General features: G+C 35.8%; 1 protein-coding gene across 7 annotated transcripts in view; it reads left to right on the top strand.

The window, feature by feature from the left end:
- The window catches only part of ENAH (ENAH actin regulator), a 124,146-nt gene extending 106,348 nt beyond the window's left edge, over positions 1 to 17,798 (top strand). For 4 of the 7 annotated variants that reach the window (XM_019659052.1, XM_019659050.1, XM_019659053.1 and 1 more), the window contains 8 exons: positions 733 to 863; positions 1,025 to 1,082; positions 2,073 to 2,121; positions 5,814 to 5,880; positions 8,077 to 8,139; positions 11,332 to 11,410; positions 14,035 to 14,092; positions 14,804 to 17,798. In XM_019659052.1, the coding sequence (XP_019514597.1) occupies positions 733 to 863; positions 1,025 to 1,082; positions 2,073 to 2,121; positions 5,814 to 5,880; positions 8,077 to 8,139; positions 11,332 to 11,410; positions 14,035 to 14,092; positions 14,804 to 14,841 (543 nt within the window). In that variant the 3' untranslated portion in view covers positions 14,842 to 17,798. The remainder of the gene's footprint in view (positions 1 to 732; positions 864 to 1,024; positions 1,083 to 2,072; positions 2,122 to 5,813; positions 5,881 to 8,076; positions 8,140 to 11,331; positions 11,411 to 14,034; positions 14,093 to 14,803) is intronic. The other 3 variants (XM_019659055.1, XM_019659054.1, XM_019659051.1) reach the window with 1 other exon arrangement.
- The last annotated feature ends 550 nt before the right edge of the window (positions 17,799 to 18,348 follow it).

Genomic DNA, 18,348 nt, shown 5'->3' with positions numbered 1-18,348 from the left:
TCCCTTCTGCAGAAACACCCACATACATGCACATTCCTCGTTTGTCTGATTTGGGAGAAAGTCAGAGACACCATGCCCCTTGTTTCTCTATATACTTCATTGTGTAAGAACAAGGACATTCAGTCACATGATCACAATGTAATTATCAAAAGGAGGAAACTTAATCGATAGAATACTATAATCTACAAAGTATTCCAATTTTATCTATTGTCCAATAATGTCTTCTATGGCGTTTTTTTTTTTCCTAGTGCAAGATCACCTGTTACGTTTAATTGTAATGTCGCTTTAATTTGCTTTGATCTGTAACAATTCCTCACTCTTTCATGATACTGACATTTTTGAAGACCGCAAAACAATTATCTTGTAGCTCATCCTCAGTTTGGTTTATCAGATGTTTCCTCAAGATTAGACCTGAGTTACACGTTTCTTGGGGCAGGGTATACATTTTTTTAACCAGTAAAGTAATAAGTCCGTTTCAGTGTATCACACAAGGGGCATGTGATGCAGTTTTCTTTTTTCCCATTATTGGGGATGTTAGTTTTGATAATACTTCCATTAACATATAAAGTCAATTGCTATTCACCCTATTGGTTCTTAAGAAGATTTAATATGAAAAATAGATGCTTTTATTGAAATTAATGCTTATATAGCCTTCTGTTTTGAATATAATATAGTAATAAACACGGGGTTGTCTAACATCGGAGTTTATTACGTATGTATGTTCTCATTAAGATGGAGGATGCCTCGTTCCCAAGTGGGGGGAATTCTGCATCGTCCAAAACAGACACGGGTCGTGGAAATGGACCCCTTCCTTTAGGGGGCAGTGGTTTGATGGAAGAAATGAGTGCCCTGCTGGCCAGGAGGTAAGTGAGAAATTACGTGGACTTGTCCAGAATTGGGAGTATTTTGTTAATTTTATTCCAAATACAAGTTAGCTAGATTCAGTTCTTCCCTTTTGGAGAAGTAGTTTTTATATAAGAGTTAGATGATTTTTTAAAAAAAATCCAATTTACCTTCTTTCTAGGAGAAGAATTGCTGAAAAGGGATCAACAATAGAAACAGAACAAAAAGAGGACAAAAATGTAAGTTTATAAAGATAGTCTACTACACCTGAAAATGTGAACTTCAAGCATCCATAGCTCATTCAGGAAATCGTGTCAAAGATTAATTTGAATTTAATTAAGATGAACTTACAATTGCTTATTTTTTACTCTTCAGGTATAAAAATGTCTTGTTTTGAGCATGAGTTATACATCTTTAATGGCATTCTTACATGGTGTTATGGAGAAAGCACTGAAGTTCAAACCTACGGAGGTTTTTTTTTTTTTTTAATTTTTAAAACTTTTTATTGGGGAATAGTGTGTTTTTCCAGGACCCATCAGCTCCAAGTCGAGTAGTTGTTTCAATCTAGTTGTGGAGGGCGCAGCTCACAATGCCCCATGTGGGGATCGAACCAGCAACCTTGGTTTTATGAGCACTGCGCTCTAACCACTTGAGCTAACTGGCTGTCCTCAAACGTACAGAGTTTAATTCTGTACCTAAGCCAACCATTAAACGAATGAATGATCTTTTGCTAGGTTTTTTTGGTTTTTTTTCCTGAGGGTCTGTTTCCTTGCACTGAAAATGAAGGAATAAGACTCAGTCAGCAATTTTCAATTGTTTCCCCTAAGAGCCCCGTGTTATAGGCTATGCCTCCCTCCCCGGTTCAGCTGGGCGAACTCTGCTTTATCTGTTCTGCATATTGGCGTGGAACCAACAATAGAATTGTTTTTCTTGCTACATTGGGCCTTCTTTGATGCCATTCCTCAAGCCTGTCTCTCATATCTGGCCTAATAACCTTGACTAGTGCAGTTCTCAGTGAACAAATGAGGGAGGGAGTATGGGATACAGGAGGGAAAACGCGAGGAAGGTAAGAGAGGAAAGAACCCTAAAATAGACGGGGGAGAAGATTGACAGAGGAACAAGTGGAAAAGGGCGGACGGAACCCTGGAAATGGAAGGGTAAAACACTACACACATACAACAGGTTTCGGGTACATGTGATAGTATTAACATGGATTTCTGTGTTTTTAGGAAGACTCAGAGCCTGTAACTGCTAAGGCCTCTTCAACAAGTACACCTGGTAAGTTCAAGAGATATATTTTAACCTTTATAAACTCACTCTAAATAGTAAGACTCCCCAGTTAAAAATCCCCCGTTTTCCCATATTTGCATTAGGGGACTGCTCGGTCCCTAAAATGGTCAAGTTTTTGTTCACACTTGCAAGCACTTACCTTTTTTCCTCTGCTTTTCATTAACCCGGAAGCACCTGTTAGTCGCCTTCTGATACTGGGAGATCCGCTAAAACCCAGAGTTTCTATCTGATGACTCATTCTTTGAAAATCATAATTTTTACACATCCTTGTGTATTATTGATTTGAGGTTATTGGCTAACACAACAAAAAATACATTATCAGGTGAAATGAAAGTATTTTTCATAATTGATGCTTAAAGGTAAAGCTTAAGTGAGCATGTTAGCTAGCATGAAGTCTATTTCAAAACATTTTCAAATTGAGAAGGTTGCCATCTTACCATTCATTTGGGTAATAATGATAAAAGGTCTCCTTACGGCTTTTAGGAAATGTTCTTGAATTTAGTGCAATTTCTGACATTGAGAACTCTTGGGCATAGATTATATTACTTAGAATATTAACAAAATATGGAAGTGCTTGATGAGTACTATACCCATGGTGGGAATATGAGATTGTACATATTCACATGTCATTTCTTTATACTTGACTAAAAGACTCGGGGCTGGACTATATATTCACCTCCTTATCTAATTTGGAATAAAGTGACATAAATACATTTGATGAATTAATACCTAGAATGATCCACAGGAAACCATTATAGAGAAATGTCTATATTAATTCTTACTTGATTTGGAGACTACCAGCTGCGTCTGATTTCCACTTTTTAGAAAACGTACTTCTGCTTTTGTGATTGTAACCCATTTGGAAAAACAAAAAAAAATCATTCACATTAATGTGACTCTTCAGTAGTCTGATTGCCGTATTATAATTAACATTGCAACTTTGTGAACTACTTTCCCTCTGTTCCTTCTTTTACCTCTGAATAGGACTCAAATCAGTTTACATTATCTTTATTAAAAATTATCTGGTTTGTGGGGCCGGCCGAGTGGCTCAGTTGGTTAAGAGCTCGCTCAAGAGTNAGTCCAGCCCGAGCTGAGCAGCCGCTGAGCTGTCAACAGGTAGCAGGATGGCTCAGCTAAAAAAAAAAAAAAATTATCTGGTTTGTGACACACTTATTTTAACTTTATCTTTCTACTGTAAGCCCAAATTAATTATATATGCTGTTATTAAGACCATAGATATTTTAGAACTCAACTATAATTTAAGGTCACAGAACCTTATTAAAATTTGAAAAGAGCCAGGAGCCCTCTCTTCAAGGAGAGAAAAAAATCATATTTTTATACAAATTTGCTCATAATTTCAGCATTTTCATGAATTTCTGAGGGTCACCCATGGACCCCAAATTAAAAACTCCTTATCTAATAAGTATCCCCTTATTTAATAAAATAGGGAAAACCATAGCATGGATGTGTGTGTGTGTGCACCATTTGTACAAAATCAAGGATTCAGAATGGTTGAGGGCTTTTTTTTATCACCTGTTTCATTTAGGTTGTTTATTATTACTATTTTTTAATTGGCATTGTGTCAGACACGGGACAAGCCAAAAAGAAGTGAAAGATAAAGTCCTGAGCTCAAGAAACTCATAGTCCAACTGAGAAGATCACACACACACACACACAAACATACAACACATGTTACAGCCACATGTTAAATATTAAATAATGTGTCCAAGAGGGAGGACATTGTATAGCCTGGAGTGACCTGGGTCATCTCTGTAGAGAAAAGTGACATTTTACTGTCCCTTGAAGAGTATTCAGTTTGGCTGAGAGTAGGTGATATTTCAGGAAGTGGGTATAGAGCATGCGCACAGATAGGGAGCTGGAGATGAGCAAAAAATAGATTAGGAAGCAGCAAGTTGACTCTCCTGATTAGGATGGAGAATTCTTTTTGAGGAGTGTTAGGAAAAAGGTTTGGAAAAGCGGGTTAGAGCCAATACGTGAAAGCTTTTTAATGAAAAGATCAGGAGTTTAGACTTGATCCTGCGAGGAGTGAGTTCACAGTCAACTGAAACTTTTAGGAACATTAAAATGGCAGTTGTGAGCAAGTGTGACGTAGAAAGTGACTGAGGTAGGGCAACTAGTGCCAGAAGGATCCCGCGTCTCCAAAGACCTGAGATAGGTAACCCAGTCTCTGTGCTTCTGAGCGCCCCCTAGAGACAGGATAGCCTCACTACCTGCAGGGCTGCACTGAACTGCTCGACCTCAAAACGTAAAGGAGCCCTTTTAAGATTAAAAGATGGTGTCGCTGATTGAGAAAGGACCTCAGCCAGCTGGTAGACATGTTACCACTTACTACACCTGATCACATTGGAATTATTTCCTCATCTCTCCACGTGCCTCTGTTTTAGTGACAGTGTCCTGATGACCCTTCCCCTGCCTGTCCAGTTGTCCTTCATTTCATTCAGGACTTCCCTCTTTTCACCTTCTCTGGCAGATGTTTCTTAGATGTGTTTCAGAGTCTGTCTGTCTCTTCATCTGATTATTTGATGTCCCCTGGTCAACGCTGGTGGTCGATGAGAGAATGTATTAGCTGCTAGAATACAAAAGAAGGAACAACAAAGTCTAATTAAAAAGGGAGAAATTGGTGATTGATTGGTGAGGAGGAAAGCATGATGAATGATGACTTTTAGGTTTCACACCTAGATGACTAAATGCAACAGAAATCCAGAACAAAAGTACTGTTTCAAGGGAGAGTTTGCATTCAGCTTTGCATATGTGCAGTTTTAAGAGAGGACAAGCTACCACCTAAGTAAGAAAGTACAGAAGCCAGTTGAGGGGCTCCATTGGAACTTGGAGCAGTTTGCTTGTTAAAACTGCAGTGAAATCACAGCTCAGACTTAGACTTGGTTCTCATGTGGCCTAAATGCTTCCATGACAGGTCTGCACTCCTGATTCCACACAGTCATCAGTGGGTCAGCCCAAATTAGAAAAATACAGCACAATAGGCTGCTGACCAGTGAGTCACTACATAGTATCTTCTGTGGTAAGGGCTTAGAGTAAACTTATTTATATTTAACTGGAATTATCTGCTAAGTCCCAAGAGTTAGTTTGTTTGAGAACCGAGCAAGTTCAGTAGAATTTCATGATTCTGAAATTTATTTTGAACTGTTTGAATGTTTTCCCAAGAAGACTATTTGATTTTAGATCAAATACTGAAGTTTATGAACACATTAAAGATTCTACTTTTTATTTGTTTTACCATTGGCACTAAGAATAGTTTAAAATAGTTAATACTGTCTCAGTCTAATAAATTTACACTATCTCTTAGTTTAAAATAATTTATACTATTTAAACTAATTAAAAATATCCTACTCTTATTCTGATTATCCTATCTTTATTAGAGCAACTTCTTTCATCTGGAGTTCAAAATGATAGTATTTTAGATTTAACAATCTAAGTATATCCTGGGGAAACTTGTCACACTTGCTTATTAACTTCTCATTTTAAGGTCTGAAATTATACAAATTAGAATCTTTATAGATTTTAAAATTCAGAATTGAAATTAATATTTTTTTATTTATAATATAATGTAAACCTGTATAATAGTATTTAACATTTTACTTGTTTTAAAATAACTGGGAACATATAGGATATTTAATACTTTATGTTCTTTATTTTTAAAGAACCAACAAGAAAACCTTGGGAAAGAACAAATACAATGAATGGCAGCAAGTCACCTGTTATCTCCAGGTATCAAATTTTTTTCTGAGTTTTATGTTATATTTATATCTAAAAAGAAATTGACATCTACATTTTTATTGTAGAAAAAATGGAATGGTAGATTTGAAATTGTGCTATGGAGCAAACAGGACACCTAGAATCTACTATGGCTGGGCAACCACCACTGAACCTAAAAGAAGCTTCTCTGTTTTAAACCAAAAAGCAGCTGGAGAGAAAAAGACTGGAGCGTTTAAGAGAGAGCAAAATAAAACCTAAAATTTTACATTTGTAAAGTAGATTTATTGCTCTCTCCGTTGAAACTTCTAATTATATTAAAGTTAGAAAAGATAGTGCCCAGAAACAAGACTAGTTAATTCATGTTTCTACAAGTGGCTGTGTGGGCACGGTTGAGGAAATTCAGTATTTCTTAGCTCGGCATACTTTATTATCATAACTAAATTTCTATCACAGGTCTGGAATGTAAGTGAAACTTTTTCTTGGTTTATGAGACAGTTTAAAGGACTCTTTCCCCCCGCTTCCCGCCCCAGACACAAAACATATTTTTCCTAGAAACAAAAGAGGGATTTTTTTGCCTTTTCTTTCTGAGGTATTTGCCTTATTTTTGCCTCATACAAAGCAAACTTGACTTGACTTATAAAAACCTAATAAAGAAAATGACAAGGGTGGACCGCATATCATCACAGGCCTGGTCTGTGTTAGCCTAAATCTAAATTTGGATTTTGTGTGGTTCTTTCTGATGGTAGGCAAGATTTGGTCAGGACAGAATTGTTTAAGCTCCACAAAAACACTGGGCCTTTTGGAATGTATAGATGCTTTTAGTTTGTAAGTGACTGAAAGATGGGTATATTTGATTTTAGAGGAAAATGCAGGAATTTATTTTTTCAGTAGAGTGGGAAAATTGAACATTTGTGTTTCTCAGATACCTAATCAATGAGGCCTTCTAATGCATCTCCAGTAGTTGTTACTGATTTTCTTCAGTAGCACATTATGAAGCCTGATTTATCAAGTACATGTCAGTCAGAGAACAGAACTGCGATGTGCCATTTGTCCTTTGAAGGTGTAAATTGTGACGGGGAAGAATTCTTTCTCCTTTGCCACTACTGTTCATCTCTGCTTCATCGATAGGAATTCCATAGCTGTGAGCTTGCCTGCAGTGAAACCGAAATTCATGGCAAAGCTGTATCTTAGAAAGAACATGGAAGAGGCCCTTCAAATGGAATGTTCCTTGATGTGTTTGAGTTCATTTAGTGAAGGAAAAAATATTCTTTGAAAGATTTTTCAGACTTCTAAAGGAAGTTTAATAAGCATTTGAAAGGCCACCATTTAAAAAGTGTTTTTATACAGAGTAATCCAATATTGGTTCTTATTATTAAGGAGTGCCTTGTAATCATGTTCTGATTGTAATAGATGATTTTCCTCCAAGTGTGCCTCGTCCTTGCATGATAGTGAAAGCACCCATTTCTTTTCTGAACATCCGCCTCAAAATATGTTAGGGGTAAGATGGATTAATATCCTGTAATATGCATGAGATATTACATTATGCCGTATTTATTCAGTGAAGGTGTCAGATAGAATAAAAGCAAGAATTTGTAGTTAAAATTGTTTTAAACTATGACTGGAATGTAACGTTGGAAGGCTTGTGAATTCTTACTATGGTTTTTAAGAGCTTACAGATTTTGCGTTCAAGATGGAAAAAAATGTTTGTTTTTTTCTTTGTTTTTTTTTTATGGCAGTAAGTCTTTATTTTTCATACAAGGTGCCACTGCAGGTAACCAGAGAACACACTAGGGAAAAAATGTTCTTACCATGCCTCCTGAGAAGAGTTAATTTTGTATACTTCAAACTAAAATGATTTTTTTATTGTGCTTTTTATTTGAGGTGATAGCTTTATATTCACTCTAATAGAAATGTCTTTGTGTTTTAATACTTGTTGAATCTTTGTGTGAGTAGATTTGATTGTGTGTACTGTCTATAAAAATAATAATTTTAAAAAATTCTTTGTAATTAAGTAAACAGTGTCCTCACATAACTAGAATTAGTTTCCAAATACCTTTTTTATTTGAAAAAAAAGATTATTTTAACTAATAGACTCCTTTAGTTTTTACTTTGTTTACACTGACTAAAAACCTATAAACAGTAACGTAATGAGAATTATTTTTTTAAGTTCTATTGTACACCCCTTTAAATGGTTTTTCCCCTTCATAGACGGGATTCTCCAAGGAAAAATCAGATTGTTTTTGACAACAGGTCCTATGATTCATTACACAGGTATCATCCTGATGTGATTTTGTGATTTGAGACTTTTAAATAACATGTTCAGGATAGGGTTGAGCTTTTTCTACGTGGATTGGTAATCACCACAAGGGAGATATTTAGGAAGATTGAATCTATCATGTTTAGCTTTACTTAGAACACTTTTTAAAAAAACATTGTAAGAGATTTTAATTAGAAAAATGAATGGTATTCATTTCCTGCCATGACTTTATAGTTGGATTAAAATAAATATAAATGGTAAACATCAGAAATACTAGAATGGGAATCTAAGGCCATATATCTTATATCTAGGGTGTTCGTAGCGTTTGCATTTTCTTTTAAAGGCTGTTTGTTCTCTTTCTAAGTATGGGATAAGGCTTTTTAAAAATGGAATAGAAGATCCTGTACTGTTTGACACTTGAACACGGGGCAGTATTGTGGCCATAATTGTGGATAATTTATTCTTTGAGGAAAATCTCTGTTTCCTAGGCACTTTATAGTGAATTGAGTATCTTTAACAACCTAGCATCGAACATCCTGTGCAGATTATTGGTTTTCTAGCATGAGTCCTATTATACCATTTTTCAATTAAGGAAACAACACGTGAATCTTGTGTTTCTTTCTTAATTAAAAAATTGACAATCTTTTAAAATTCTCAAATGCTCAAGCTATATTTAGAGTTAATTTGGCAGAATAGGAACTTAAATATTGTAGGAGCTATTTTATAGGTAGGGAGCTAGAGACAACACTCTCATTACGAAGTAATAAAAACCTCTGAGAAACCCTCATATTTTGTTACCAATTATGGTGAAAACCCATAGGTTGGAAATAACTGAGATTTACCCATGTTACTATATGCATCTGTTTTTAAAGATACACGTCAAATCCACTGGGAACATGAATTAAATAATATTGGAGGGGGTGTTTATGGCAGTGAGTAAGGAGCTCTGTAATCAGACTCTATTTGACCAAATTGTTAATTAGCTAAAATTATTTTCATGCCATTGGTGATTAAAATATTTGATAAGTTTATTTTGTCAGCCAGTTAAATCTCCATACAATGTGTATATTACAATAGTGAATTCTTTTTCTTTCTGCCTTTTTTGGGGTGATTTAATTTTTATGACCCAAAGACTTAATTAGGAAATTTGCTAGTTCATAGGAGGGAAAATAGCATTTAACAATGAGATTTGCTCTTGTAAATCTTCTGTTATCTTGCTGCTTTCACACATAGTACCTCTTGGGACAGTGTTGTTGGCAAACCTTTGTTTTAAAAAGTGGTGATTACTTCTTTCCTTCAGTATGAAAAGTTCCCCCCTTTAGTTAATTATGGTGGTGGTGGTGGTTGGTGGTGGTGGTGGTGGTAGTGGTGGTGGTGACGGTGGCGGTGATGGTGATGGATTGCATGTTAGCATGAATTCAGTTTTTTTAAAAAGTGCATGTTTCCACAATTGTTTATTATATAACAACAATAATTTTTGGCGTTGTTTAGTAAATGTGGATATATTCATAACATACGGCCTGGTTAAGTAGCAGGCTAAAGTTAATTACATGAATTTCAGGGGTACTCATCATAACATAGGAGAAAATAATTAGCTAGGTATACCACTTAAATGTGAAAAGCAAAATGAAAGCAGAGTAATGATTAAGGATTTCATTCTGGAGAGCAGGAATAGACAGCAGTGGGTAAATGAAACGCACAGCATGTCGACTGTTCAGAATGTTCGACTAGACCAGACTGCATGGAGTGCGAGATTTGCATACTGTGGACCTCAACTCATCTTAAGTGACTCTGGAATTAAGTAGTCTCCTCAGCAAAGTAAAAAGGTGTATCATCATCGCAGGAGGAAAGGAAATGTGTCATAAATCTTCTTATCCCCAACAGTGCTTACCTCAGTGCTTATTGAATGAAGTTTTCTGAAAGTTATTATTTTCCTCGTTCATATGAGCATAGCAGCAGATAGCTAATGAAATAAAATTGGCTGACTTGCTTCACAGCAACCTTTTAAACAGTCATATGTTTGATGTTAAAGCAAATTAACTCAATATTTCATCTTCACAAACAATGCCTATGGGTTTGAGGTATAATTTGCCTTGTAAGAATTGTGCAGCTGTGACTTTGGGAAAGTTATTAAACCTATTGAGTCTTGGTTCCGATTTCTTAACATTGGTACTCGACAAAATTGAAAATATATGGCTTGAGTAATGGTTTTAATTTTCATTGATTTGTGGCCCTTAAAGAATGGCCGCATACCATACTAAACCAGAAAATAGAGGAGAACCCAGTTAAAATTCTAGGTTTTCCACTGAGGATTTTCTTTTATTGTCAGAATTGGAAAGGGAGCCATGAAAGATTTATTCAATATCAAAACTTTTGCTTAAAATATACCTAATCCCTAAGACTTATTTCTTCAAGTAAAGTTTTTAATAGAAGCTAAATATTTGAAAGTGCAATAATAATTGACAATCAACTTCTGTGTGGCATTACCTTTTTTTTAAACAAAATAAGTCTATGGAAGTAGCCAAAAACACACCATTCAAGTGACATCTCCATAAGCACAGCATCAGAAAATAGCCACGTAGCCTGGATATGGATAGACTTTTAACTTAATAATCATTTTCACAACATTTATTTATTTTGATGCCTGAAATGGAATAAAACATATATCAAAAAAATCATGCTTACTAAAATGTTTTTTTCCCCCTACAAACCAAGGTATAGAATTTGTCAACTGACTGATGATATTAGAGTAAAATATTTGTCTTCATATTTTCCCTTCCACTGGCTTGTCAGGTATTTTGTAGATAATGTACCATTTCAAAAGGAGGAGAAAACAAGATTGTGTCACGTGGGCCTCGGATGTTGCAGCCAGCCTTTCGTTTGTGTCTCAATCAACGTCACATGTCACCTGGTTACCTGCCTCTTGCCCAAAGAACGGTGTCTTCTGCTCTTGACTGAAAAAGCCTCGTCATCTTACCACCTTTTTCTAATTCCTTCACAAATAACTGAAAATACTGAGAAGAGTAAAAAATGTTTTCTGTTTGCTGTTCTAATCAGTCCTCCAACTTGACAATTAACTTTTTAACACACTGTGTTTTAAGACATGTACTGAAATCTGGTGTTGGGTTGGTAAATTTACAGTTGCTTATGAATTCATCAAATATCCTAAGTGTTGTTTACCTGTCCTGGAAATTTCATTTGTACAGACCAAAATCTGCACCTTCATCCCAGCCCAGTGCCAACGGAGTCCAGACAGAGGGCCTGGACTACGACAGACTGAAGCAGGTAGGAACCCACTGACAGCTGTCCTTTATTTGTACTTGCCTTTTTAACAGAATACAGTAATACCTTGGTTTGCAAGCATAATTCGTTCCGGAAACAAACTACTCATATTTCAAGACATCGCTCTTTGACCACGTTAAAATGTATTAGAAATGTTTGCTCGTCTTACGGAACACTCGCAAACCAAGTGACTCGCAATCCAAGGTTTTACTGTACCTTGTAGGCATGTTTGACAGATCGTGAATGTACTTAAAAACAATATAGAGTTACGATATTTTTCTTCAAATTAAGCAATGCCATTCGTACCATATTCTTTTTCTCAAATACCCAAATCCTCATTTTTTGGCTCAGTGAGTTCGAGAAAGTTCCAGGAGTGGCGATGGTTTAATGGGATAGTGTAAACTAGAAATGTAAGTGCATGGTATACAGTTGTTAAAAGTCGGGGTGGGGGCGCCCACTTTTCAGCTACATTGGCAAAAATGGACATAGCAAATCTGGCTTATAAAACAATGTGAGGAAAATAGGCACTCTTGTGTACTTCTGCTTTGGGAAAATAAATCAAAAGTCTTAAATGTCTTACCTTTGAACCCAGTAATTTCACTTCTAAGAATTTGTGCTAAAAAAATATTGTAGACGTATATAAACATACAGTATGGGAGAGGGCTCTGCAGCCATTAAGGAATATAATGGAGAATATTTAACAATGAACAATTAATATTTAACAATGAAAGCAGTGCCTCTTAGTAAAGCGACTATCAGCTTTGCAGACCCGAGTACAGATGGGCCTGTAATGAAAAGTTTAAGCTGTCTTCTTGCCCTGCACTGCAGGATAGCCTCTGAAAAGAAAGTGGTACAAATCACTGTAATAGCATCCATTGACTGACTGTCTGCTGGACTCACCAGGCATTCGCCAGGTTGTCAGCATGACAGTGTCTCCTGATCTTCAGTAGTAGTCATATCATGTAGTGTTCATATTCAAATCCTGTACACCTGAGGTTCACACAAGTTACATTTACCTAGTCCCATAGCTAAGTAGGTAGTTGAGTGAGGATTAGAACCCCAATGTTTCTTCAAAGCCCATTTTCCCCATTCTGTCAGCCATTTTTTAAAATGCTGGCAAATATGTGAGTGGGGCTGAAAAAGGGACCAATAGTGTTGCAGTAATATGAGTTTAAAGTAAAAGTTAAATAAGAATTAAAGAGAGAAATAGTAACCATAATTTTATATAAACCTAGTTTTTGTACTGCAAAGCTATTTGAAAAGTTAAATTGAGTTATGTAATTTGAAAGGGAAGCATGTGGTCATTGATTATCAAACCCTGTTTTCGTGTGTATTAAATAATGGCTTTCCTTCCTTGAAAAACGCTTTAAAACAGAACACTCACATGCACTTTGAAATATGGCAATTTCTTGACTTATCTGGAGTAGTGGAGCAGAAGAGGATAGATTTGATTTTAAGGCTGCTTTTAAGATGAATGAAAAATAAAGATATCTGTTAGTTCATAGAATAACTACTGTGCCTCTGTTTCCTCATTGGTAAAATAGAGGAATTAAGCGAATTGATAGTTTCCAACTTTATTTTAAACATGAAAAGCTTTTTTTAAAAATGAACCTTAAACACAGAAGAGCAATTTAATTTTACCTGAGACGTGTGCAGTATTAAAGAAAGGCACATAATTAGAAACTAACCCTTCCTAAAGGATAGCTGTTATTTTTCACCCATTAAATGTGTGTCACCTTGTCATAGCCCTTTCAGTTCTGGATCATTTTTTAACTGGGGGGTGGAGGGAGTGTCCATTATTCCAAATTGAACTTAATAAGAGATTTTGCAAAATACATAAAGACGGAGTGGTTTTCATGGAGGTAGGAGGGTCCAGAGTAAGAAACGGGTGAAATGTCAAAATAGTATTTCAATTGTAATCAATATTTTAAAATTACTAATGAGTTACTCTACATTATTTTCTTCATACTGAATTTTTAAAATCTGGCTTACGTCTTAACGTTTACAATGCATCTCATATCGGACTGGCCACATTTTGGTTGCCCGGTAGCTACGTGTGGCTGGTGTCTGCCATACTGGACAGGGGAGGTCCCGCAGGCCCCGTTCACCTTCATCTCCACATTCAGGCAGGCCCTGAGGGCCCTCTAGGGGACTCCTCGATTCCTTGGGACGTAGTTTGGCAGCTGTGATGATCCCTAAAGAGTCCCTGTACTTCAAACCAGGCAACAGATTTGCCCAGAGCTGCCTGTCCAGTGTACTTATCTTCTTCCCTGGAACTTATGTGTGCATCACCCCGCAGCCTGCTCCCAGAAGGTCAGGTTAAAAGCAGAGCTGTCATATTTTCTAGGAAATATCTGAAACGTACATGTCACTGAATGACAGCGTAATTATTTTAGTTTTAGAAAGCATTCTGTGTCATATCGTGCTAGGCTAGAATAAGCAAAGATTGGGAAGGGAAAACTATTCAAACAGAATTTACCAAGGTTAATTTTCAAAGCCATAAATGGTGGCTCTGGAAACAAAAACCATACGTCATGTTTCATACATTCTTAAAATGGATGTGAGTAAGAAACTTTTTAGCAGCAATTTTTTTTCTGTATTCCTGATGTTTTTCTCTAATATTTTAGGACATTTTAGATGAAATGAGAAAAGAATTAACAAAGCTAAAAGAAGAGCTCATTGATGGTGAGTGTCGAAACACATTTGCTGCCCCTATAGAGTCATGTTTAAGAATAGCCATTTTTAAGAACTCGCAGATAAAGCATATCCAGTTTATTACTTGAAGGCATAAAACAGTTATGCCTTCGCTTGTTTTGGGGTGTCAGGGAAGAGCTCTTGCTCCTTCATCGAATGGAAATTACATTTGGTAATGCCTTGGTTTGCGAGCATAATTGGTTCCGGAAACAAACTACTCGTATTGCAAGACATTGCTCGTTTACCACGTTAAAATATACTAGAAATGTTTGTTTGTCTTGCGGAACACTCGCAAACCGAGTTACTTGCAATCCAAGGTTTTACTGTATTGGTAAAAATAGGAATAAACAAGATCCCTAAGTTTTAGGTGTTGAGTGATTGATGGACAACTTGGTGAACAAGGCTCGCGAGCTCCGTCTCCTCATCCACCCCATTCCACTGCCCTGTTCTTGAGCCCACAGAGTCAGTGTTTTCATTTGGTATAAAAAAGGGAGAGAATAAATAAATATATACACATGTGGAAATTAGTATCATTTTTGTAATCAGGAAACAAAAATCTGTGCACTGAAAGTTGCAAGATCAGTGCATCTTTTTATTACTGCGAATTCGAATACTGTCATTAAAATTTCTTAAGATTGAGTCACTCATTTATTCTATCTTATTGTTATATTCACTTTCAACACTTTTCCTTTTTCTACCCAGCAATCAGGCAGGAACTGAGCAAGTCAAATACCGCCTAGAGAAACAAACTAAGGAGAGATAGGACTTTAATCTGGAGAAAGAAAAAAACAAAAACAACCTACAAACAACAACTGTTAACAACAACAAACCCCTACATTTTGTGAGCTGTGAGAAGAAGATGGAGACAAACAGTTGGAAGGCGGGAAAAACCAACATACTTTGAAAGCCTTCAGACATTATTACTCTGGCGATAAGCTATTTCCCTCCCAGTTTGCTGCTTTTTTTTCTGACCTTTACAACAGGATGCAAGAGAGTTCTATAAGAGTTCCTCTAACAGTTATGCAGAAAATACTAAGCCCATCAGGCAAGATCACCGCGCATTGAAATATTTTCACGTCAAGATAAAATCGCTCATTTCCCACAACCCATTGCTAAAATAAAGAGGAGAAAGGCTTAAAAAGTTTTTTTTCAGAGTGCTGATGAAGAATTCAGCAGGTTATGCTATTGTATTGTAAATGTTTCTCTCAGGTTTGTCTTCCTATCATATTATTCCATGAATATTGAGATCAGCCCTGTGTAGGTTAAGATCATCAAATATGGAACAAATGGAAATTGTATGTGCTTTCAAAGGGTGATATTTATAAGAAAGTGTCCTAAAAATGACTTGTCCAGCTTGAAGAATTTTAGAATGATAGGAAGCCTCTTGAATTAGCCTTCATGCAATTTTGTAGATGAAAACATAAAATTCGTCCAGAATTTAAAGATTTAGATGCCTTCCTAAATTGTTACAATGCTTTACCAAATCTATGACTCCTACATAACACAAACCAGTGGTCAAATGTAAAACAATATATTGTAGATTTACTGTAGGTTTTCAACCTTTTTTAGATTTATGCATGTGGACATTTTTATAATGTAATTACAACCACCACAAAATTAGCTTTTTTAATTGCAGACAGTAATGCATGTCACATAATACGTAGTGGCCTTTTCAAGGCCTAGTCCCAGGGAACACATTTTGTAACGTATAGGGGAGTGGGAGGAAGGGAAGGAATAATTTTTTATTTAAAGTTAATTTCTGCACTATAATTTTTCTCAATTACCTGCATGAAAAAATAATGAGGACTATTTTGTGACTTTCATTGGTAAATATGTTCACAGAACCAAGTACTTAATCTTTACATCATGTCTTCAGCTATTTGTATTTGAACTTCAGCAGTTTCAATGGCCTGAAACATGATTCGGAGTTTCACATGAATTGTATCTTCCTGTGGAACTCAAATGTTTGCTCCCTCACTTTAGCAGTTAGGATTACCTAGGTGCCCTGGGGTTACGCAGGGTTCAGGTAACACGCTCCTGACTACGAAGCTGCTTTTGAATTTTGTTATGTTGAATTACAAGAAGTGACAATGATGGCAGCAGTTTAGGTCACAGAAATAGTTAGGTAAGGGGACACCCATGAGGAGTTCTGTAAGTTTTCTTTTTAATAAATAAAGAGAGACTTAGGTGGTGGGAACAAGGAATTAGATACTCTACTTACCGCTGTGTGTGTGCATGCGTGTTTGTGCACGCACACACGTGTGTATGTAATCCACTCCTTTTGAAATTTATAACATTAAAATAGGGGAGAGACCCTATATGTTGCAATGATAGTTTTTTGTTTTTTTTTAATTTAGGAAATCAGAAATTCTCCAGGGTCTCCATCTTGATTTATGCTTAAGTTGTTAACGTGCCATAATTGCTTTGAAACCTTTGATTTTTCAGAAGTTTTACTAAAAATTTTGAAGAAATAATCCATTTTCATCTGCTTTCTAGATTTCTTACATTTCAGTTCATAAAGAAAAAGCTTGTTGATAGCATAGTTTTCTAAATGCTGCAGATTTGCAGCCATTATCACTTCAAAGAGGTTTGAATGAGGGAATTTTTTTTCCTTGTTAAAATAGTTCCTGTTTCTGTAGAAACTTCATTTTTTGGATTAATCTGTGATGGATGAGCTATCATAATTCAAGTATACAGTTCTTTTTTTCTATCAACTGTTCCTTGTCATGCAAAGTAGTAAAGGCATTAAAGATGCAACAAGCTTATAAAGTACTGTTTTCTAAAAGAAATAGGCATTTTCATCTTTATTATTGTACTTTTGGTTATGTGAACACTTTGATGATATGAACGTTTATGTCCCCTATAAATCTGGTCAGAAATAACTTTTTGATTTTGTTGGTTACGTTAAATAGTCTATGGTAGGATAGAGTACTCTGGGTAGCAGTGGTCCACAGTGAGATAAAAGACTACAATAAAATGCTAGATCTTAAAAAAGAAACTGGTTTATGCACTAAACGTTTTGTGCCTTGGTCTAATCTTAACATGATGTCTGTAAAAATGACAAAAAGAACCAGTGTTGAATCATGTTCTAGTTTCCATCATTTTGCATTATCCCAGATTGCTAAATGTGTTCTTTCCAAGAAGTTTGATTGAATTACTGTATACATTTACTGTCCCACGTGACAGTTTTGTCATTGTCAGAGATTTCAGTAATTAAAGTGGGAAACAGAAGCTTAAGTTATTTTCCTTATCAAAACCATGTTGGAACCACGTTCTTCTGATGGTTTTCGTGCTCTTGTAACATTGGATGTCTTAAGCAGTTTAGGGGACCCTTTCTAATTACAGGAAGGTACTTCTTTCCTCAACACTGTGATATGACCTGTGACAAATCTGTACTATACACTATGTAAATGGCTAACAAGTCAATTGCAAACCAACTGAATGTACAAATCTTAGTGCTGGTGCTGAAATCTCTTCAGAATAGTCATCCTGATTTCAAAGTTTGTTTCGAAATTTGCAAGCATCAAGTGTCAATCAAAACTGAAGATGAAACTAATGAATGTCGAATTCTCATGCTTGAGGTGTACTCCCTTTTTAGAGTTTTCGGTTCTCTGCTATTTTTACCGTACTGTTTCATTTAAATTTCCTACATGCTAACTTCGCTTGTGCGATTGAAATAAAATTGCAGTACATACATGTTGCTTGTTTGTGACACTGAGATAATCTCTAAAATAATCTGTCGGTTCTAACATAAGTTGTATTGAATGTGAAAAAAAAAAGCTTTTTAAAGTCCATGACCTCACTAAAGTTTACATATCACGTCACTATTCTTAACAGTTTTCATAAAAGTCGTCAATACTAAGTAATGTGTACAAAGAGAATATGTGCAATGTACTACTTTTTGAAGTACCTGTTGGCTGTTCCCTATTTGTTATTTTCTCACGGCCCCGTTTGACACAGTATTCTCACTCTTACGGTCAAAAGAATGGCAAATGTTTAATTTTACTCCACTTTGTTCTACAACTTAGTCAGATACTTAAACTCATTTATGCAGTTACAGTTTTCCTTTATGTTGTTTTCAGGGTTAAGGGCATTGTGTGGTAAAGGGCCTTAGCAAGTACTGAATTTTAAATATAGTCAAATCTGTAGCTGTAGTGTTTATTTATACATTATGCCAATTTCTTAAAACCTACACATAAGCAGCATTGCTTTTTATCTGACTCTTACGAAGTATAAATTTTGAGTTC

The sequence above is a fragment of the Hipposideros armiger genome, unplaced genomic scaffold (assembly GCF_001890085.2).
Source record: "Hipposideros armiger isolate ML-2016 unplaced genomic scaffold, ASM189008v1 scaffold_293, whole genome shotgun sequence".
Lineage (NCBI taxonomy): Eukaryota > Metazoa > Chordata > Mammalia > Chiroptera > Hipposideridae > Hipposideros > Hipposideros armiger.
Note: the sequence above shows the minus strand (reverse complement) of the source record. Positions and strands in the feature narration are given on the sequence as shown.